The sequence below is a fragment of the Drosophila grimshawi genome, unplaced genomic scaffold, assembly GCF_018153295.1.
Source record: "Drosophila grimshawi isolate 15287-2541.00 unplaced genomic scaffold, ASM1815329v1 contig_311, whole genome shotgun sequence".
Taxonomy (NCBI): Eukaryota; Metazoa; Arthropoda; class Insecta; order Diptera; family Drosophilidae; genus Drosophila; species Drosophila grimshawi.
Window position 1 is genome coordinate 27932462 of NW_025063098.1, and position 24291 is coordinate 27956752.

The window sequence follows — 24291 nt, forward strand, 5'->3', positions numbered from 1 at the left end:
TTATCTTCATTTAACATTACCCCTTAATTATTATGTGCCACGTTAGATCAATATTTTAGCCCAAAACAAATGTTACTTCTTTAACAAACTACTTTTTAATCCAATCGATATTGTTTACGATAGCGCAAATGTGTTACATTGATGTATTTATCATCGTTACCTGAAACTGCTCGTTTGGCATTCATTTTGAATTTCAATGCTGGCTGCACTGACAACTGCAATTGATTTCAGATTGCCACGTTTGATTGGTGAAATGAGCAAATGAATGAATAGTACAAAATGTTACAGATCTGTATACAATGACAAAGTGCCAAATGAAAAAGCAGAAGCCCATAAATTGAACAGTTTTTGTCCGTTGTCAATGATTAATGCAGAATTGTCATTGAATATTTGTATATTTAACGGGTTGTGTTTAATGGCTATGAATAACTCGAGCTGATCTAAAATATATACAGAATTAAAAACACGCAAAACATTTTTCTACTATCTTAACATTTGTTAAAACAATCAAAATATCCTGAGTTAGAAATATAAAATTAATTTACTCCAATTGAATCAAGAATTACATCATTTAAGTAGTAGTATACCTAAATAATCGATTATAAGGCAAATATGTTTTAAATAAAAATGAATTAAACCCTTTTTGCCACATTAGCTACAACCATAAATTTTGTTTATTTGATTTTTTTGATAGCAATTGTGCACTTTTCATTTTGTTTTATAGAAATACTATGTTATGCCAATGACACTGGAATCGATGCTACCAATATAAAATGCGCAGAAAAAGCTCATCTGTATTATTAATTATTTGTGGAAGTGGAAAATGGAGTCGACAGCCGCATATTAATTTTATAACGATGTCATTAATGCTTGGCGACGCATAAAATTATATAGATGCGCATTTTAGATAGGGCTAATTAAATAATTAAATATGCTTTAGGCCAACGCACTCAACGGATTTATTGGTGCGATCTATCAGCCATGGCAATTATGACTGCATATATATCAAAATATTCGAATTTAATTCAATTCGTATTCACAATGCTGCCATTCTAGCCATGGTCAAACTAGCAACAGCTGCAGCAAAAACTTTATGTGTTATTCCATTTCTAGTTTTCATATAATTTTTTTGTTTTTATTTATTTTTTTTGGGTTTTTGGAATGCTCGCCGAAACTCTATTTGTTGAATGTAAAATGTGGATGTGGAATGAAACTACAACACAGAATAAAATAAAAACATAAATCACAAGCCGTCATAAACCTTAGCAGGGATCACGCTCGTCTCTGTCCGCCCCTCAACGCTCAGATGAGAAAGTAATGCTGCAAGGATAATTTATTAGTGTTTGTTACGCTGCTAATCAGCTTGCGGGGATACTTGCCTTGGGATCCGCCTGCTTCCAGCAGCGGTGCAGCCAAAAGGCTCGCTCACATTTCGTGTCCCCCTTGGGGTAGAGACACCGTTTGCCCATGTTAATCGCAATGTCGTGCATCGAGTCCAAACGGTCCAGCAACTTCTCCAGATGCACCTCGCCATCCTCGTGCAGGACATCCGTCTCGTCGAACACACAGTACATGTAGCATTTCAGCTTCTCGTCCTCGTGCACCTCGCCATCGCTGAACTCCTTAATTGCCGCTGCAGACGACACACAAGTTGCAAGTACAGTTGTTCAGTGAGAGATGGCAACAGCTTGTTGGCATTAACCCGGCATCAAACACAAGTCCATCTAATCTACTTGACGGTTGCTTATTTACCAACACAACTACTTACCTTCGGTCACGCCCGTCTTGGCAACGCAGGTATCGTGTACAGGTGCCAAAGCCTTTAGCAGCTCCGGCGGAGGATACTGTGAAATCGAAGTTGTTTTTGTGAAATTTAAACATTTTTATTGTGCCTAAGGATCAAACGGAATCAGCTCTCTATAACTAAACAATTTATTTTCTATATCAAAATTATTTCGTATAAGCGAGTTCATTAAATTTTTGATAGAGAACAATTTGAAAATAATTCGATAGATAAATCTTCCTTAAGATTGTTTCATAACTTGAGCTTTACATATCTAAAACACAAATTTATATTAAGCTGAAACATAAACATGAACGGATATATTTAAAATATTGACAAAATTTTTTTGACACTACTTTGAAAGTATATTCATATTATCAAGTTTCACTGGAAATAAAATCACAAACTATTTCTCGAGCTTGCATCGTCAAGTCAACTTGCCCCCTCCGTTTACTTTATTAACTTAACTTGTAATTTTACTTATCTTTTCAACGCCGTTAGCGATCTGGAGTTGCTTACCGTTTCATCACGACGCAGTTCAACTGCCCGAGTGCCACGCCCCATCAGCACAGAGCAGAGCAATAAAATGCAAAAAATGTTAATAGTGGCACGCAGGAACATGATGCCGCACAGCTGCTGGTCAATCTGCAACGTAAGTCAAGTCAGGAGTCCAAAGTAGCGGTAAGCTCCGGAAGCACGTGATATGCAGGATATCAGGGATCAAGGATTTAGTGGTATTGCAGCCAGCGTACTCTCTACCTCACTCTCTCTCTCTTTCTCTCTGTTTCTCCCTCTCTCTCTCTCTCTGTCTCTCTCTGTGCGTGGATGTGTCTGTTTGTGTGTGTACGTGCCACTCGGGGTATTAGCAGACGAAATTGAATGACTTCAATGTGGGCGAAGAGGCCAAATGCAACTGCAACTGGCCACACAGCAAGTGGATGCTTTATAGCCGATTGTAACTACAGCTTGATCAGTGCAATTAGGTGGCATTAATTGCTGGTAAGCCAGCAGGGCTATAATTAAAGCAAAATCCAAACAGAGAGCCCACAATTTGCCAATCAAAGCGCATTCAGCAAGGCGCGAAAATACATGGCTCACGCGGCAAATAATCATTCGCCATGTTTGATGGCCAAAATGGCTACGACCCCGTCGACCCAGAGGCAACAAGTTAATAACAATAGCAACAATATCAACAACAACAACAACAAGAGCAGCAGCCACACGCAGAGAGCTATTAAATATAATGTGAGGCGACTGGCAGTCCTTAAACCGCACCCCATCATTTGGGCCCACACGAAACGCGTTAATTACGGTAGCATTGCAATTTTTGTTTTTTTTTTCTGGTTATTGTTTTTTCTGTTCTTGCTCTCACATTCATTAATTATTATGCAAGCTAAGCGCTTGACACAAGTTTTGGATGACGGTCTCTCTGTCTCTCTCGCTCTCACTCTCTGTCTCTGTGGGCCTCTCATTCGCTCTCTCTTTCTTTTTCTCATGCTTTAACATGCAAGCGCAACGTGTCAAATTAATTTTTAATAGCCACCCACATCACACCGCCCCCCGTCGTTTGACTGTTGCCAAATAATAGATTTAAACGAGGCGCACACCACCACAAGGTCCAACATCAAAACTTGGGGTATGCCCATGCATTGTAATTAAAGTTTTGGGGCCATGCTGGGGTCATTCCAGCTACAAGCTAACCCAAAATAAACGTTAATATACGCACAAAGGCACTGCTGCCAAGTTGCCACATTCAACTTGACATTTGGGTGTTGCCTGTTGTCCTCTTGCAGTCGTCGTCTGCCTGTTACCCATAATTGCGCAGTATGTTGAAGGTATTTAATGCAGCACTGCACCATAGAACAAATGACATCTCTGTCTGACAGAAATGACATTCTTTCGTAATAAATAGTTTAGAAACGTCCTAAAAATTTTCCAACTATTTGTGAATTTTACATTTTAACCTAACTGGTTCCTTTAATTTTTAGTTCATTTCATTGTGTTTTTAAATGTATAAAAGTTTTTTTATATTTCGTAAAGTTTGTAGACTTGTTTGTCCACATTACATAGATAAATAAATATAAGATACAAATTCACTGTGAAATATTCTCTTACACGTATTAATCATTTATCAGAAAACATTAAAAATAAATGAGCTGAAAATTGATTTTGTTCTTTTCTCTGACAAAATGCATCCCCTTCTGCAGCACAAATTTGGTAAGAAGGCTCAATAAAGTATTGAAAACTATTTAAGCCTTTCTTTCTGTATAACTAAAATTGATGCTATTTATTTTTTATATAATTCTATTGCAATATATTTGCAACTTTCTATTCTCATTTTTAAAATTGTTATTTTTGAAGTGAAATGTATTCTACCAATATTGGAATTAAATATTTGTGGACTGCCATATCTTTATATAGTTAATTTATACTAAAAAAACACACGTTTTTATCGATAGTACAGTGAAGTCAGTGTTTAGTGTATGGCTGTGTGCGTCTGTCTGTGTGTATTGACATCTGACACTTGCAAATTAGATGCCGGCATGCTGAATGGTCGGGGACAATGCTGCATATGATGTTGCACATTGTGTGTTGTACAACTTATTGACACCTTATTTGCGCTCACAAAACGCACAACCCGTTTGCGGTTTTTGCACACAATTTACATGTGAAATTTTTCAGAGCCAGAATGGCTGCCAGCCTGCCAGCCTGCCATGAAAAGTTGCAGCTGCTAACCACAGCGGCAGTGGCAGTTACATCATTGTCAGCGACTGGACACTGGCCAGGACGAGCGAGGACAACTTCGTTAAGCGAACTGCAGAATTTTGTGCAGTTTGTCAGGGGACTAAAAACGAGAGAAAGAGTGGGCAGCAGACATAAAAGGGGTACCAGAAAATTTGAATGGCGCGTTTGTTGCGGCCATTTGTATGGACTCTTGTGGTTTTGCTGCTGCCGGATATAATCGATTTACTGTTGTCCAGCAACCTACTTGCTACGCATTTCATCAACATCATGCAACAAACCCAAAAACTGAAATGGGGGAAAACTGAAAAGCGAGAACTGAGTACTGCTGCTGAGAAAAGGGTGACACTCCATGGGAGGTGGCTTTGCCGTAGCCGACTCCAATGAATTATAATTAATGATTGCGGCCTGGGCGCCGGCTTAGCATTGCAAAATTTATAGCCCGACCAGTGAAGCCGGCTGCCTGAGTATAATAAATTTAAATTAGCACTACGCAAATAAATACGCACAATAAATAACTAGCCAAGGTCAACAATTTAGGGCCATTTGATATGCATTTAACATTTTATTGCTCATTATTATAATTATTATGATTATTTATAACCAGGTCAGCTTTCTGTTATACATATATATATATATTTTTTTTTTTGCACACATTAAATTCAAAGTACCGCTCAAAGCAATGCAACTTGCATCATTAACATATTCACAGTCTATTAATTTTCCACGCACACACGCAAGTCTCAAGCGCTCAAGTCGCTGTTGCTGGTTTGCAAGTTGAGCCTTTGGCAACATAATTAGAAACTTTTGCACTTAAATGCAAGTCGAGAGCATGCGGCCAGTCGAATGAATGCATTAAGCCAAAGTGTAAGCCAAGTACGCGTTAGAAATGTGCCATTACTGCTACGAGTATATGAACTGGAACTCACCCTTGTTTTGCTTCTATGAAACGCACTTGCTGTAAGTACTAAAAGACGAGGTCATTAAACACAATACGGATAATCGTTAACATCCCCCAAATTGCAACTCAAAATCTATTTAGGAAATCTTTTTCAACACACATACAAAAATGTAAAGAGTACTGCTTTTGAGCTGCCAAGACTTAATGTTGTAAGGAAGAACTGCAGAAGAACTGGTATAGATATTTTCGTTCTTCACACAACTTCAGAGGTTACTTTATTTAATTTTCGAATAATATATTTGTACTTTGAAATGTGTAAAACAAAAAATACAAGTTTGTTGCAGACAGAAGTGCAAATTGAATTAATGTCCTACTCAAATCAATACAAATTCCGATTCGTACTTGTGACTTAAGCATTCTGCGTGATTTGGCCTTTTCTGTTATTTAATATGGAAATGATTGTTATGCTTTGAAACATTTATTGCTGTGTGCCAACTGTGTATGATTGAGCGATTTGGTCTGATTCTGACCAATTTGAATGGCCGAGAGAGAGAGAGAGGTGTGTGTGATTGTATGCGTGGTTGCAATTTAAATACAGAGGCACTTAACTTTATGCGTGACCCATAAAATTGGTCATAAATGCATCAAATGGCTTGACATTAAATATTAATTACGGATAAAATATGCGCGCACGATTTTCTCGGAGCGTTTGTGAGTTTGGGGTTATTAAACAATATTTCGAACTGCAACTGAATGCAGACGTCAACAATAAAATGTTGAACTTTTTTAAATTTTCGAATGCAAAAGAGGCTTACAAGTTAAACGGTTGGCCAAACGCTTGCAAACGGGCCGAAATGGGCGGGGTCATCAGGCAAAGGTTAAGGGGAACAAGGGGCACCTCCAGCAGCAATGTCATTGATATTCATGAGCCCGGGGCGTTTGAACTTGACAGTGATTAAGATTTGACTGTCCTAACCAAAACAAAGGAATAACAAAATCAAAAAATTATATTCTCAAAAGTGGACGACTATTTAAAGCCCTGTAATTATGTGTGACATAAAATGCAACTAAAATAGTGCTAAGAAAAAACAAAACTCTTAACCAATGCTTTCAAAATCAGTTCGTTATATTGTATGTGTTTAATTTGTGTTATGAATGTTTTTTTTTTTTTATGGATGCAAAAATCTGTCACTTTATCTGTTAAGTAAATTTGCAGAAATCTTTGTTAGTCTTTCTATGCCCTAGTACAGGGTATACATAAAAAAAGGCTGCTGGTATTCGCTTTACAAATGTAAATTAGACCGCCATTTTTTGCGCTGTGGCAGATATTTTAATTTAGTCTGTAAAAATGACACGGCCACAAACAAAAAAGGCGCAACGAGCTGAGCTGAACTGAGCTGCGATGTTTGCCCTTTGTTTTGTTAGTCAGGGCCAAAAGCATCTGGCCATAGCCATCTTTAGCCTTTTTTACATTTTGGTGGTGGTGATTTTTAAGTCAAAAGCGCGGCTACATCAAAAGGGTTTGCCCGTGGGTGGGTATGGAAATTTTTCTGGCTGTCGAATTTTTATACGAAAATGTCAAGCTGCTAGCAAAGCAATGCAAAGAAGAAAACAAAAAAAAAAAAACAAAATTCAACAAAAAATTGTAATAAAAACCCAAATAAAAGGCAAATGACGGCAATTTAATGGTTCAGACGCGAAAACAATAGTGTTGTTCTTGTTATTGTTTTTGGTGTTGCTGTTCTTGCTGTTTTGCGGCAGAGAGAGGAATGTGAAATATGTAATGTGTTTTTGAAAGCCAAAGTTGGCAACAGCAGCTCCTGCTGCTTGCTACCTATGAAGTTTTTTATCTGCTCGTTGCAGCTGCTTCAAAAAGTTGTCGTTTGCTGCCTGCTGCAATGGGCAGTGCAAAAGTAAACTTTAATTATAGCTGGACAGTAGTGCTTCTAATGAATGCCCCTCTCGTTGCCCCTCACCCCTCGGCTCGGCCCTTACTTGCTGCGTTTTCTATTTGCCTGAATTTGCCTTATTAAAACTTTCCGTCAACTTGCGACTCTGACGTTCTTTTTGGGCTTAAAGCTTCGTCTGTTGCCATAGCTCTGTTGTGTTGGCCCTCTGTACATATACATCTATATAGTATTTATATATTTATTTGCATGACAACAGCAGCAAGCCAAAAATTTAATTAGATTTAAATTCTTGGCTGTCTAATGTGCCGCTTCAGTTTCTTTTTTTCCCTTATTTTCATTCCGTTTTTGTTTTTGTTATTTGCTTCTTTTTTTTTTCTTTTTTTGCTGCACGGAAATTTGTCTTTACAAGTTTTTTGCGTTGCCCAGAAATTGTTTAATTAAAAGTTTTGTGCCGCTCTTGTTGTGCTTTTTATGAACACGCTTTCAGTTTCGTTTCAGTTTGGTTTTTATTTATTTTGTTCATTCGCTGCTACTCGCTTGCAACACTTAAACACAACACGCTGCAGCAGGAAAGAAGACAACCAAAAATGATTTAATTAATTTAATTTTGCACAACACTCAACGCAACATCGACTTTTTATAGTCCAAACCTATTATTATGATTACTAATAATTACCTTTTCATTGAGCTACCCAAGCAGGTCTTTTGTAAATTTAATAAGCAGCCATTCAAGTTAAAAGTGCTTAGATTTTAATTATGTACACAAATGCACATCAAAGCAGAAAGCCGCCCCCTTCTCAACATGAATTTAATTAATAAATTACCACCTTTGCCTGGGATAGTCCAGACATTGCATATTGGCGTATCAATTTAAATTGATTTATCAGCTGAGCTGTTGGAAAACAAATTTCGCAATTCTATTTGAAATTCTGCACAGAATAAATAAAGCAATTCAAAATCTAATTTCATTTCAAAAGAGACCAGAATGCATTACACAAATGTGTGTTTAATGGAACCGAAAAAATTTCTTTACAATCGCTTCTTGCTTTGCTTTCCATGCTTCTAATGCCAAGTCCTTAGACAAGGTATCAATGCATCATTCAGCTGCGATATATTGAAGACAAGGCAATAATAAATTTCAGATTGTATTTGATCACTCAAAGGACTCACCGTTCGAGTAGACAAAAAGCCCAGACGAAATATGTGTTTCTTTTTTTTACGCAATATTCGCAATACGCAATGCAAACGTAAAAGCAATCAAAAAATGCCATGCACAGTGCACTAAATGAAAAAAAAAACAAGCAACTACAGTGATAATGGGAAGGATTCAACTGCAGACGGCCATACAAATACACACACAGGTAAAGTGCCTATTGAAAGTATTGGTACAATTGGAAAAACCGAAGCCAAACGAACCACAGACGCCACAGCACAAACTTTTCTAGTCATCTTCATCTCAGGTTGACACCCAGTTTACTCCGAAGCTTTCGAATATGCCACAAAACCTGTGCGAAAGCGAAGCTAATACAGAAAACGATAGAAGCTGCCAAAGAGTGAAACGAGGTCACAAACGAATTAGCAGAAGGAGCAACCCAAATAAGACAACAAGTGCAATACCAGCAACTGTCTACAAAGTGTCAAACTTTTAATACCCTGAAAGGGTTAAGAATCAAGTCCCAATCGACATATTACACTAATTTGCTGTATAGCGGGAACAGCTGCATAATAAAAATTATCTAATTATCTGATCAAGTAAATCTATATATATATTCTTACATTGTATATGCCTTCTTCAATACAGTACTTGTTTTTTGTTTGTTTTATTTTTCATTTGGGTTACCTTCGGCGAAAAGAGTATGACAAGCACAAATAAAGCTCTTGATATACAACAGGGCTGCGTTGAGGCCAATAATGGAGAGAATGTGGGGGCGTGGCGTTTTTCTGGCAACTGTGCGACTGCTTTCCAAATGTGCCAAAGTTAATTAAGATCGAAATCAATATTGGCCCTTTAGCTAAAAGCATCAAACAAACCAGCCAACAAACCAAGCAACCAACCAGCAGCCCAGCCCAGCACAGCGCCAGGCCATGGCCAATGTGTCCAGCATTCAACGTTTTAACTGCGCCCAGGGGCGTCAACAACAACAACAACAAGAAGAATAACAACAACAATGTGCAACGTTCTGCTGCCCAACAGCAACAAGAGCAAAGCGAGAAAAACGAAAGTGTCAAAGTGTACAAAGCAAAGTTCTGACTGCTAACGAAATAATTTCAGATATTTTGTGTTGCTAATTCGAATGCGAAGGAACTTAGCCAAAAAAGGCGAAAGTAGGAAAGTAGAAAGAAGACCGCATGTGCGCATCTTTGATTTGGGTTTGCGCATCTCCGGGCAACTGAACAACTGGGCAACTGGGCAGCCGGGCAACCGGGCAACCGGGCATCTTGGGTCCACCCAATGGCCATCACAATTCAGCTATGTAATTTAATTTGCCTAAAGTTGTCTGCTGCCTATCCGCCAAAGTCTCTCCCAGAGTTACTTAGGCATTTCTTGGCCAAATCGAAAATCCTTTTGTACTGCTAATTATATAACAAGTTTTCTACCATTCAGGGTCATTTCCAAGAATTGATGTGGCCCAATGCCTCTGTTGTATGCATAATAAAGGAAAAACTTTTGTGTTTTGATAAGATTGTATTATTGATTACACGGTACACATATAGATTATAGATTATTTTAAGCAGGGTGATCACGTGTGCAGATTGCACATAGACTATGTGAGTTTGTGGAACTATTTTGTGATTATTCAGGCAGTAATTACCTTCACCAAAGCTTGTGTGTATTAAAGTTTTTTTAAGAGACTTTGGTGATCATCTGAAAGTTCTGCAGATAGTAAAATATTCTGTCAGTTTTCCTTTTGATCATAATATTACTATTATTTCAAGAATTGTTAGCCAAGTAGAGCTAAATGTTATTGGATAAATCACTTCTTGTAATTAAATGTCTGATTACATTTAAGCACTTAAACATTTACTGAATAAGTTACTTTATTTAAGCATTTTCAACTCTACAAACCTAGGTATGAAGCCCGCAAGTGCACAAATCAAAGCAGACTATTATTTCAAATTACTGTGGAATCATCGTAAGGAGGTTCACTCAAAAAAGGGAGAGAAACAAACACACAAGGAAGTTACCAGCACGTGGCAAACGTACGTGCGAAGTATCTGCTTAACAACAGTTTACATCAAAAATACTATAATCACATTGTGGGCAAACATTCAGGTGTGAGGTGTCCTATAAGTTCTATCCAATGACAAAGGAGGTGAAAAAAGAGAAGTGAAAATTACTTTTCCAATGATCGTTCAACCTACCCTCAAAAACCCATCCGATCTTCCACTTGATTCTTGCACATAGGGTACAGGTTACACGCCTAGAACACAAGCTCCCCCTTACTGAGTGATCCTCCACCTAATTCCAACCCACAATAAAAAAAAGTCAACCATAAATCTACACTTTTCGATCACAAATATCTCATATGTGATCCAAAACCACACATTTTTCTAAAAAAAAAAGTTGACACACCTGTCACTCCCCACCCAAAAGCAATAAACTAACTGCAATAATGATTCAATTACAAATTAAAAGCAATAAGCCCCTTCCTCTCATTGAATCCCCACATCCCTACTACTTTCAAGCAGTACTAAAAAATCGTTTTCAACAAATTGTGACGAAATATTTGTAAAAGAATTTTCATAGTCTAGCCAAGTGATCATTTCATAAGCTTCTGTTATCAGCTGGCTACAGTCAAATCAATTTATAAACGCTTAATCACCATTTAATACCGTTACATGTGTTAAACCTGTTAACTGAATGGGCTTCAGGGAACATAAATTGGCGATTTGTTGCGGCGTCGGGCATTAACATAATCCTGGCGATAATTGAAAAACACGTTTGTGGTCATTTTAATGTTCCGGAGAACAATTTATGATAATAACAATAACAATTTTTGGATTTTCACATTATTGCAATTTAATGAACAAGCGAACAACGAAAGTATGCTTTTGGCCCGATAAGCGTTCTGGCCAACATTGTTGCCAACACAGGTAGTTCGCTCGACAATGTTGGCTGCCTTAAAAAAGATAGCCGTGTTAAGGGTTATACAGCTTTAACAGCCAGCTTATCATTCTCTTACCACAGCATGCGAAGAACCCTTCTATTATACACTCAAAAAAATAAGTTTAATACATAAATCAGTTAAGTAATTCAAGAGCATTATTTTCAAGAACGAGTACAAACTTAAAATCTCAAGAATAACAAATAAGAACTTTTATCTTTATCGCGCCGTAGATTACATACCCTTGTATTTTTTGATTAGCTCGGGAACAGATCCTTCGACTAATTATTGGTATGACAACTATATGATATAGTGCTCCGATCAGGTCACCTCCGGCGCGATAAGTGATCGGTACCAAAAGATGGATATATACCAAGTTTTATCAAGATAGGTCCGAGATGTCACCCTAAATGCGTTGCAAACTTGGAGACATAATTATTATACCCTCTCTGATGGTATGCGAGCAGTGGGATTTCAATCCCATTTTTGTTCGTGTGTAGTTTATGTGGGTCAAATCAAAATGAATGGCTAGCCATAACTAACGCACAAAGTTGCAGTAAAGTCTCAAGTTGTCGATGCAGTTGATATAATTAGGGCAGGTGGGCGGGCAGCAATGGAAGCGCCCAATTGACAACTAGAACTGTTGCCCCGGATTGCGACTTGGCTGAGACTAAGGCAGCGCTCGGATGTTGCAGCACCACGTTTTTAGACGCCGAGAGCCTGAAATAAAATTAAAAGTTTGTGTACGCGCCAAAGCCCCAACCCGTAAGCCCCCTGACAGCCCGCAGACAGTGCCAGCCAAACGTAAACCCCCACCACGGTCCTCAACCCAATTGCTTTTAAATGCATAAAATTTGATATTTTATGTGGGGGGCTGATGCTGCCTCGCAGCGTTTATGTTGTACCAGTAGCAACAGCAACAACAACAGCAAAAATAATGTCGCTTTATGGAAACTCACACAACCATTGGCTTGGTGTGCACAATCTCTGCGCCATGTTCCTCCCATTTTAGCAGCAGCCCTTAGCCCCACATCCCGTGACAATTGCAACCGGAAACGCACATAAATGTTGGCAACTAACTCGATTTTGTTGTTAGTGCAACGCTTCTTTGCTGTTCTTGTTGTTGCTGCTACTGTTGGCGCTGGTATAAAATATGGCAACAACATTATTGCTGGTGTTTGTTGTTTGCAGTTTGGACAGAGTGCGACACGAGCGTGCACTTTTATTAAAAAAAGTATACATCGACTATTTTATGGAGCTTGTAAATATTCTATGTAGATCTTCAATTCCCTATTAATGTAATATCAGTGCTCTTACGCTACTTTCTTATTGAGTATAATTTTTAACGACGTTTGGAACAGCTTTAGTTTTTTATTGTAAGCCCTACAAATTGGTTTCAAATATTTGTTCATAATCCGCTTAAACTTTGCGATCTATGCAATATTGAAAGAGTATTCCATAAGTACAATTGCTATTGATTCGGTTGTTTAAAATCCAGCACACATTCACATATTTAAGCAGTGTCGAGCACTTTTGGCGCTGACTGTTGCATGTGTCCCAAACTCTGTCTGTGGGGATTTTAACTCCAGTTTGGCCGACCCTAGGGCTCTCTGGATGAGTTAACAATGTGCCAAATTCATGAGCCAGTTAATTGGCAAAAAAAGGGCATAAAGCGTTCAAAGCGGCTCGAAAGCCATCAAATTACTGCAACAGTTCATTAAAATGGGCGAAATGTGCATAATTCTCCAATTAAAATTCAAAAGTTTTCCATGCCAAAATAATGAACTTGCCAGGCAATCTGTTGCCAATAGTCAAAAAGTCATAAATTTCAAATGCAACAACAATAACAGCAATAAAGAAACTCAACGTATGGCTAAAGTGTTGAAGGCGACGCAGATGCCAAGAAATTGGAAGTTGTTCTTGTTGTTTGCTGCCGCTGCTGGTGAATTTGTGGCATGCATTGTTGTTGCGAGGCGAGCTGCTTTATGAGTGCTCAGCTGCTGGGTGGCTAGCTGGGGGGCAGGGCGGCGCGGGTGTTGTGTGCCAATAATAACAATAATCATAACGGCAACAACTTTGCGCCAAAAAGTGCCAAAAGCATTTCAATGATTTTCATGTGCCGCCTTCTTCTTTCAAATTCGTCGGCTGCTGTTGCAATAATTTTCAAATTTTCGTTTGCCCCGCCGCCCACTCAAAACACAGCGCAGATGGTGTGACCCCCAGCTCCTTGTTCCGCAGAAGTACAAAGGCGACCGAGGCGCAATATGGTTACAGTTATATACTCGACACATACTCCAGGCCACCCTCCCCCCCACTTCCACCATTAGTTACCCCTTCCCATGCAACAAACACCCAACCAAAAACCGATTTTTCTTTTATGCGGAATTTTGTGAATTATGTGGCAGCAATTGTGTTCGAGCTTCGATTTTTGGCTCTTTGTATTGAATGCCAGGCCCCGAGGCGACCCAAAAGAAGAGGACAGGAAAGAGATGTGTGGTGACGGGGGGAGGGGCGTGGTGGGCGGTGAGTAGAATTGGGGCAAAGAGAAGTGTTGCAATGTGACGCATAATTAAGTTGACCAAGGCGCCTCGGTAATTGGTTTATTATGTAAGCTGTCCAAGGTAGCCAGGCGACTTGAGCAATTATTATGGGCCCAACAGGCCCCGGGCTATGCACAAAAGATAATGAGTTGGATTGAACCGATCGCCCATGGGGACAGTTGTGACCTTGTAATTTGCACAACCAACTTTCGCAGTTGTTGGGTGCAGCTAATAAAATACTCCGTTTGTTGCTGAAAGAACATTTTCAATAAGCGCACTTGCCACTTGAAAATTGCTGGCAAGATTTTTATTTTTAATTGTTGGGCATTTTTTCTAAAGCAGAAATAAACAGGATTTTTTTGAGAATGCTTTTCTATTTTGTACTGAAAGTATCCAACTCTTCTTTTACATCTTCTACAATAAAATCATTTCAAACACTTTAAGAAAACGTTGTCTTCATTTTTTTAAAGGATGACTTTCGTTTTCTTGCAAATTCTGATCAATCATCAATTAGTTGTTTGTCTCAGTCTCGATTCAGAGTACATAATCAAAATGTTTTTTGATTTTGCACACTTCTATATTTATTTTCAATTATAACGCATGCCACTTTGTAATGTTGCTTTATTGTTTGCGTTGCATATTGGCTGAGTATATGTGTGAGTGGGAAGGGAGGGGAGGGGGAGTTGTGGGTAGGAGTGTTTTCTATTCAGACTATATTCTATTCTATTCGTGGCCGCGTTCCGCATGGTGAGTCCTGCATCCTTCGAGCTGTATGTTTTATTACATGCCAAACATTTTTCATATTTTCCGCATTACTTGCATTTATGTATGAAGAAGCCCCAACCACAGACACATACATACACACACATACTCATGTACACACACACGCACACACCAATACACACACACAGTGTTATCTTTGCGCTTCCGGCTGAAAGCATTTCTTAGCACTCTCTCTCTCTTTCTCTCTCTCGCTCTCTGTATCAGTCTGCGCTTTCTTCTGGCATCATCAATGGGCAACATGACCACCAAGTTGTCTTGGAAAATGGTCAAAAAATAAATGGATGATTGAATGAAAACCCCGCCAGCTGGCAAAGGCGAGAACCCAAGCAAAAAGTGGCCAACAGCAAAAGGCCAAGTCATCGTCTTTAAAGCCAATGTTGGCCGCGCCAATTTCCGGCTATCTGCTGCTGCTGCTGCTGCTGCTGCTGCTACCACTTCATTTCGTTGTTGGCCAACAAGCTGCTCAACTGCAGCAGCCACATGCCAACAACGTCTTGCATTCATTGGGCCATAAGCTTAAAATTTGTGTGCATTGGCTTCAAGTCCACTCACTGGGCCATTGTCTGCTCCCAATTTGGCTGCATTCTGCTTTAGCCGCTTTATTAAATTTTCGTCCTTCTTGTTTTTTGTTTTTTTTTTTTGGTTACCGTGGCAACCCAACAAAACTTCAAGTCAGTTTCTAAATGTGCGGAGCTAAATTTTAACTGCGCCCATTTGCCGTAAAAAGAAAAAAAAAGCAAGAAGAAAGCGCAAAGAAAAGCCAACTGTTAGCCGGGGTCATTATTACACTTGTTTTTGTTGCCTCTATTATTACATACATACATAAATATTTTTGGTTTTTTCTTCTATTTTTTCAGCTCGTTGTCATCTCGTTTGCCTTTGCGTTTGCCTCGTCCTGTGCCTGCAACGCGCCTTCGGGGATAATTGAAATTGTTTGCACAATTTTACACTCCAAAGGCTAATGGAGAAGTCGACTGAGTCCACTGGCCGACTAACTGTACTGAAGCGAGGCCAACATGCCAGCCAGTCAACCAGCCAGTCAGTCAGTCAGTTGGTGGTGTCGGTTAGCTTGCACTGGGATCTAAGGATCAGGACACAAAGGGGTCGCCGCGGCGAGGCTGCGTCTGATGTTTCACAAAGCCAAAATGCTGAATGCTCAAGGCTATTGCCGCGAGAAGTTGCCAATGAAATGTTAGGCAAATTCAATTTGTGCATTACGAATGCTCGACAGATAATTTCAGTTAGACAACAAATCTTAACAAGACCACATTCTAAGGGTCATCTCTTGATTTCTATTTACACTGTCTTTCACTTAATTAAGTGAACACATAATTAAGAAGCAGTTCTCTAAATCCCTTATATGTACTTGGCTAATAATTAAATGTGAGCGTGCAAATCAAATATATACTTATTAAAATAACCTTGTTTATATAAATTTTAATTTTAATTTAAAAGCAACTTCGTTTTCTCAAAACAGCAAATAATTGATTACTTTTAATAAACCCTCTGCATATTAAGTAAGTGGATAGGTTTATTTAATATTAGTCGCCATTATTAAAGATTACATATATAAATAAAAAATATTTACATCTGCATTTGTCAACAAGTATCAGTGCCGAGAACCCATCAGCTTAGTTATGAAAATAAATAGATAATATGTATCAATAATAATTATCTAAGTTTTCCTGAACATTACCTTGAAAAATATATACTATTCAGAAAAATGATACTTAAAAATGATAAATATTTTTAAGCTTTTATTTAAATTTGAGATGGGGCAAAAAAAAGACTGTTTAACTCTCTGACTCCTTCCACAAATCTAACCCAATGCTGCTCCTATCAAAGCTCATCAGCTATAACCCTGAGCGTATCTTACGATTCTAATAAAAATACATTTTCTGAATAGAATACAAAATGTTAAATTGTAAATTTTATTTATATTCAATCAATAAGATATTTTCAGAGCGATTGTAGTATTGTTTTCTCCTTTCTGAGGGTACAAATTAAATGGAGATAGAGAAATCTGAAACCTGTAGAAAAGGCATTCAGTTGTCAAACAAACTTAGGTGTACTCAAGCTTGTACCATTTGTACTTGCTGTAATTATAGTTTACAAAGGTATTTGAATTGTACTTAGATTACATAGTTTGAATAACAAGCACTCATTAACTTAGACACGCACATCTCAAAAACAATGAAGGTTCATGCGGAAATATAAATAAATGATGGGGCTGTATGATTGTATTTGTGCTGATTGGAATGCAATTAAAATTGCCGTCTTTGAGGTAGCATGCATCATATTTAAATACGAAACGTGGCCTTGCCCCAAGACAACAACGGCTTGTTGGAAATGCCACCGACAGCAGGCAAGGCAGACACCTAAAAAGAGGACAGGAGTCGTATGGTGAGTAGGAGAGGTGTAAGGATATGTGTGGGGGTATGTGAGGCAAAGCCATTTGAATATTAGAAGTGCTTTTCACACCTCCAACAAGCAGACACATATTTCGTTGTGTATTATTTGTATTTGTTTTCATTGGTGTTTGTGCACGCATGACGCCTGTAAATAAAAACAGAAATTACAGCTCATTAGAAAAATGAAACAAAAATGTAAATAACAAAAAGAGAAAAGGGAAAAACGTGGGGAGCACATAAACAAAACACAAAAAACAAAAAACAAGACTGCAGGGGCCAGTAAAAGCAAACAGCAGGCGGGCGGCAAAAAAGGATTCAACAACAGGATATGCCAAGGCAGGCGACGAATGAAAAATGTAAATAAAATATTGCACAATGTATGGACAGAGACGAGGTGGAGAGAGGGGGAGATAAAGGGGGTTCAGGCAGCCAGCCACTTGAGCACGTTGTCAAGTGTGTCATGGTGTTGGTGTTGGTGTCTGTCTGTCTACCAACAGCAATAGCAGAAACAGCAACTGTGGCAACAGCAGCAACAACATCACCAACCAGGACACATTATGCGTCGTTTAAATAGCAATAAATCTTGCATAAAAACGCTCCCCAAGAGATGGAGGCAGTGCGGGAGCGACAGCGGGAAGAATGTTGAGCCAAAGTTGGCTGCAACTTTAATATGAAAATCTGTTTGGGGCAGGACTACAGCGAGTGTGCGTCCTGCGAGTCCTGCTCGCATATTTGCAACGCTAATTTAGCAGAGCAAGTCAGCAGATTGCGGATCCCGGAATCAAGCTGAAGCTTGACAAGCGAAGCCAAGACAAGCCAGCAGCAGGCCATCAAGTCATCAAGCCGCTGACGCGCACCATTAAAAACTTGCTACAAAATTTACTTGACCAGCATCAAATTGAATTTGCCACCCCTCGGCTTCGCAAGGCGTTTTTGGCATCAATATGCGACTCAAAGGGATCAGCGTTAAATGTTGCACGCAACGTCAACGCCATCCATCTTACTTAATGTCAACTGCAGCTAGTCAGGAGCACTTGGGAGCTGCTAGCTCAATGCCGCCCCACCAGCCCCCTTTACTCATTATGCGACGACAAAGCAACTACTACATACACTAAGAAAAATTAAGATTTTGTTATTACATTTCTTTCTTTTCAAAATTTTGCTCTCCGTGCTCAATATAAATTTCATCCTGACTAATTTTTATTTTTAGATATTTTTAATTTACAAAATTAAATCGTTGCACAGAAACAAAATGTTTACACTTAAATTGGGATTGATTCAAATTGATTGATATACATTTATCTTTAATTATTTACGTACAATATTTTATTTATCTGTGAATATTAATTACAAAAAGTAAGTATTCAACTATTTGAATATTTTACTCTATTTTGTAAGTATTCTTAGAAAATTAATTTCATTATATGTTCTGATTGGTTTTCTCACAGTGTAATATTAAGCTGCAGTAACAACAGCTTCTATGAGTAGCAAAACTTTCACGCTTTTATGATTTGCTAACGACATGAGTTTCGCCCTGGATGGCTGCTGTTTAAAAATCAATTTCGCAAACGCAGCCGGCCCTCCCTTTGCTGCAGCTGCAGCTGCAATAAACCCCAACCCCCAACCCCCGATACCCATCTCCTCCCTTTCCACGTCATCTTCTGTTTATATTCTTGTCATGTCACTGACTGCAACATCGACTGGCTGCCCGCCCGCCTGTCTGCCTCATACGGCAGCAACAGCAGCAGCAGCAGCAGCAGCTGTACAACAAAAGCCAATAGCCGTCAAGATGCCGTTCCGGGAACTCAGATACACGCCCCCCAACCTGGCAACGTCGTCTGGCACCTGGCAGTAACCCCAACTCTTATAATCTGCCCAGCCCTACTCATATTCTAGGCAACGCCGCCTGCTGGCATGCGTCAGGTGTGCCATTTTAATAAATTATGCATCCTGCTAAATGCTTAAACAATTGAATTTTATATTTACATAATATGTAATATGCTGTGACATCATTATGCAAAGGGGAGACAGCGGGTTGAAAGCAAAGTCTCAGGCGTCTTCTTGCCTGACGCTATATTGAATTATGTTTCGTGCTGAGTGGCATCCAAAATATGACACAGAATGTTGCAAGGCTTGAGAGCAGTGGTGAGTGAGGCGACAAACGAAGGCCCTTGTCGGTATTCATTATTATTATATTATGTTTTATATATATTATGAAAACAAACTTATGCTCTTACCAACATACTGTTCAAATCCATAATTACGGCTTGTAGTACCGATGCTTTGATTTACCAAATCAAAATAAGAACAACAAATTTGTTTGCTTTTGAATTTGAAATATATTTTTGAGAAAACCCATAAATAACAATTATGAAGTTTGTAATGATTTGCATTTAATTTAATTATGTAGCTTACCCATAGCTGCAAGGTGAAGTTAAGCCAGAAAATCCATTGAGAAATTCCCAAATAAAATAAGTTCAGAAATTGGTAAATAGATTTTTATATGGCCAACACAAAAAGGGAATTTGTTAATTAATATGAGAGCGATAGATTTAAAAGTCAAATCAATTTAAGAATACTTGCTGAACAATATGCTTAAGGGATCGACAATAAATTAAGCGAAATGACATGATTTATGCGCCACAAATCCAAAAGACATCTGGCGAATATTTCGCATACGCCGCGTTAAACTCAGTGCGCGAAGAAGACCAACTAACTGATTGGCTGACTGAGTGGCTGACTGACTAACTAACTGACTGAGTGACGGAGCACATTTATGGGCACGGACTTAATTACAACAAAGCGCCACGTGACTGCCACATGTGTGTCGGGGTATGTGTGCGCTTGAAAGGAAGCCAAGGGCAACTCGGCAGGCATGCCACCAAAGAGGCAGGGGGAGGGGCGGGGAGAGAATGGTGGGGTGGCACGTGGTGGGATGCGTCTAATCAAAACTTTTATTTGCATGAAATTAAATTCAAGCAATTGCACTTAATTTGCCAAACGGCCCGAACAGGCGGCGGGCGATGGTAAATAAACAAGACGAGCACACGAAATATAAAAGAAAAGATTTACGCCCAGAGAGACTGAGACAGAGACAGAAAGAGAGAGAGAGAGAGAGAGAGAGAGAGAGAGAGTGAGAGACAGAGAGGGTGTGTGAAAGAGAGAGCAAGCGAGGTAGAAATAAAATAAAAGGCAAAACGAAATTAAAAAGCAAGCAAGCATGGGAACGGGGCTATTGGAGGAGGAGGAGGAGGAGGGGTGCGAGTTGGCTCTGGGCAGGGGCTGTATAGGAGAAAGCATGGCAAGAAATTATGAGCACGCTGGAGAAATCTAAGATGCTCACAGTTAGCTGGGCGCCGGGCAAATGGGCGTTGCAAACGCAACGCCAGCCTTTTGAAGTGTGCAGAGCAACAACAAACACACACACAGAGCAACTCACACACACGCTTAAGCATACACGCACTCTAGACGCCCATAAATAAAGTATTTGATGTGCATGAAGTTAATGTCTTATTATGCCCAAGTTGTCAAAAACAAGCGCCTCCCAAACCAGATACAGACCCTACCAGCCCCACCAGCTCCTTTCCAAAGTAGTTAAACGCCGGCTGCTATTAAAGCTTGCTTGATGTCTGTGTTAGTGTGTGTGTGTGTGTGTGTGTGTGTATGCGGGCAATGGACTCTGTGGAAGGGGCGTGGATTTTATTAACTTGAGCGCAATGCTCGGGACGAGTTTCTCTGATTTGGCTAAAGAGCAGCCAGCGCCCGCTTAATGATAACAAACTCAACACAAGTGATAACGCGTCAAATTACCAAAGCGCCGTGTGTGTTTATGTGTGTGTGCGTGTGTGTATGGGTGTGTCTAACTCCACTCAAAAAAAATATATAAGAATGTAGAACAATTTTTCAAAATTTAAATAGTGTTTCGACATAACTTTCTGAAAGTTTTGGATAATATTTTTGAAGAATTTATATTTTATTTTTTAATCGTAAAAAGTATAAGAAATTGCAAAAGGCAATTTTCTAGATATATATTTTTGCCTGAGTGTGTGTGTGTGTGTGTTTGTGTGTGTTGAGCCGCAATCGTGGCTTGGGCTAACTACCTACAACCGTCGCGGGTGTTGTAAATACAATCAATGAATTTCAACTGGTTGTCTTGGCTTCCCGAAAGCAAATCCTACTCACATTTCCTTGACTCCGACACAATGTCAGGCAATTGTCAGATGTGTTTGTGTACCACTCGAGTGTATGTGTGAGTGTGTGTATTTGTGTGTGTATGGTGAAATTAAGCAAATTTAATGAATTTATGCTGGTGGCGTCTCTTTTGTAATCGGAGTGCGCGCGCAGCAAAGCAAGTGACCTGCTTCGTTCCCCTCTTAAGTGGCTTCCCCTATCAAGATATGCCAGGATATGAAGAGAAGAGCAGTGGTAGGGAGGGGAGTGGGGTGGAGGGTACTTTAGATGTGTGCAGTGAGCTTACTCACAAAGAGTAATTTGCTAGCATTTGGTTTCGGTGAGAAAGCTATAAATGGTGTGAGAAAGCTATAAGTGTGTGTATACGAGTGTGTGTGTGTGTGTGTGTGAGTGCATGAATGTATATGTGTGTGCAGTGCTAGTGTGCATTACAAGTGTGTGTGTTGCGCAGCTGGTTAATGCCGTTCGGGGAGTTATTAACTTAGATAGCATTTGCAGTCAGGATGAGAACAGGATATGATAAATAGATTATCATCTTTAAGAATAAAACAATTGTTGGGTTACTTAAGTGATCCTGATTTTAAAAAATACATATATACATATATGTATATATATATTCCTATAAATACAAAGTACAAGTCCAGTCCTGTGTTGAAAGTTTTGTTTTGATTGTTGTTTGTTTTGATTTTGTGTTTTCGATTGATTTTCATGTCTATCACCTGCCCCTAAAATTATGCAGCATTTTTTATTCCAGCTAGAAGGCAATTTAGCTAATACATCAACCTAATCAGAGACAAAAATATTTTATCTTCTTGGCGATTTAATCAAACTAAATAAACATAATAAACAACAATTTTGTTTAGCTTGGTAAACACTTAACACACACCATGTAAGGTAATGTATTATGATCCGCTCATTTTAGACTTTCGCAATTTGCTGAGGCGGTGGATACGCTGTAAAAAGGTTGGCCTGGAGCGATGCCACATCATGTACAAGGGATCTACCACGGGGAAGACGGGCCCGTCTTCGAATAGCTTGAGAAAAGCAGTGCTGAGCACATCTCCATATCCCAAGTTAAAGACGTACTTATCCGCCGAATACTCAAATTTGCGCAAGAAATAGAAAATGATCCAATTGGTAATTGTTAGATATAGCGGCATAACATACTTGTAAACCAACCAATAGCCAACGATCGGTGGATAGAAGCTGGCCGAGAAGCCGGCAGCTTCATAGATAACAGTTTCATGATAGCAGGTTCCGAAAATCATTAAATATACCAAGAGTGAGGCATGCAACATGCAGAAGGTTTTCACAACATGCTTCAGACGAGAATGGGCGAGTTCGTGTGCAATATACGCAACCACTTCCTGGCTGTGCAGCCCCTTGCCAATCTCCTCCGGCAGCAGCTCCGACAACGGTCTGCCCTGGTTGAACAACAAGTTCTCGAAGATGAAGACCCGCTGGCGACAGCAACAGTTCCAGGCATATGCAGTCGCCGTATCGATATCAAAGGTGCGTATAATGTAGACACAGCCAGGCGGAAATCCGAAGACATCCAGTATATCCGTAAGGGAACTGTATAAGTCACCCTCAACCAATTTCGTCGTTGTCCCAATGCAAGGTAAGCCAAAAAGACTGAAGACCGCAAAAGCAGCAATTGTTACGACAAACAGAAAGCCCCAAATCCAGAGCACAAAAAATCTGCCGCCATGACTCTCAATGTACAGAAAGACGGGAGTTAGCGGAATCAGGATCACCTGCAACATGACGAGCAGCAGGGAGAAGAAGCAAAGCAGACCCACCAGTGACATTGACTTCTCCCTATTTATGCCATACCACTTGGACAGCACCAGCTTGCTGTAAAAGATCTGCGGCAAGCGACGGGCGACCATATAACTGGAGAACAATGCGACATACGCAATGCTCTGCCAGATCAAATCGTCCACGATGCCATAGTAACGGATGATAGCCCTCCACAACGCGGGATAGACGCCAAAATACAATTCAATCCAGCAGAATATCGAATCGAATATATAGGAGAGTAGCAGCGACTCCACCGAATACATCTCTTCATCCTTGGTCGTGTTGAAGGCGCTCCTCGAGAGGCTGTCCTGCAATTTGCGTGGTGGCTCCTTAGTCCAGTTGCAAGTTCGCAGCTGGCGCCAACACAAATAGACGTGAAAAATGTTCCTTACCAAGTTCATCATGCAGAGGACGTGACGCAACAGGACCGGATCCGTTAAACTAAACTGTTTGGGCACCAATCGCAAACCGATTCCCGTGTCCGGCACGACCATTGGCTGGCTTTGCATTGGATCCTGGTACAGTGCATATGCCATGTCCAATTTATTCATATCTAATCAGACTCTACAATTTAAGTTCAAACAAATGCGAGTTTCTGGATAACAAGCGAAAGCAACGCCTTCTTTCCTATAGAACTACATATGTACATATATTTATATAGTTCAACATAATTCCAATTTGATGACTTCCGCATCTGATTTATCAAACTGATAGTCTAAATATATATTTGTAAGATAATACCTGCTGGTTACATATAACCCTTAGCTGTTGGTCGGCATGCGCTGACCCAGGTTATGTCTACAACAGTTCCACTGGCAGCCATCTGTGTGCCTCACAATGGGGCATATCGCACAGCAATCAGCGCCTCAATACGAAACATGTCATAAGCACTTTTGAGCGACAGGCTAAAAACAGAAAAGAGAATTGGAGAACAAAATTGGCTTCATTGCGTCTAAATGTGGTGTCAGACGACACGGTTGCTTGTCGTGCTGCTTACCATTCTCGAGTCTCGAGCCCGAGGCTTACGATACCCACGAAGAACCTACCCGCCCACCCATAACGTAAGTTGTTCCTTATCTGACATTGGGCGTCGCTCCACTGAAATTGGACTGACAGTTTTC

General features: G+C 39.7%; 2 protein-coding genes across 2 annotated transcripts; both read right to left on the reverse strand.

The window, feature by feature from the left end:
* Positions 1 to 1106: 1106 nt before the first annotated feature.
* Positions 1107 to 2700, reverse strand: LOC6569651 (general odorant-binding protein 83a). The gene is made up of 4 exons (XM_032741646.2): positions 2303 to 2700; positions 1769 to 1844; positions 1380 to 1633; positions 1107 to 1320 (listed from the first exon to the last, which is right to left on the reverse strand). The coding sequence occupies exons 1-4, from the start codon at positions 2402 to 2404 to the stop codon at positions 1303 to 1305; spliced, it is 450 nt and encodes a 149-aa protein (XP_032597537.1). The 5' UTR covers positions 2405 to 2700; the 3' UTR covers positions 1107 to 1302.
* A 19569-nt stretch (positions 2701 to 22269) lies between these two features.
* Positions 22270 to 23706, reverse strand: LOC6569650 (CAAX prenyl protease 1 homolog). Its single transcript, XM_001996041.1, has one exon. It carries the CDS (start codon positions 23704 to 23706, stop codon positions 22270 to 22272), a length of 1437 nt encoding a protein of 478 aa, XP_001996077.1.
* Positions 23707 to 24291: the final 585 nt, after the last annotated feature.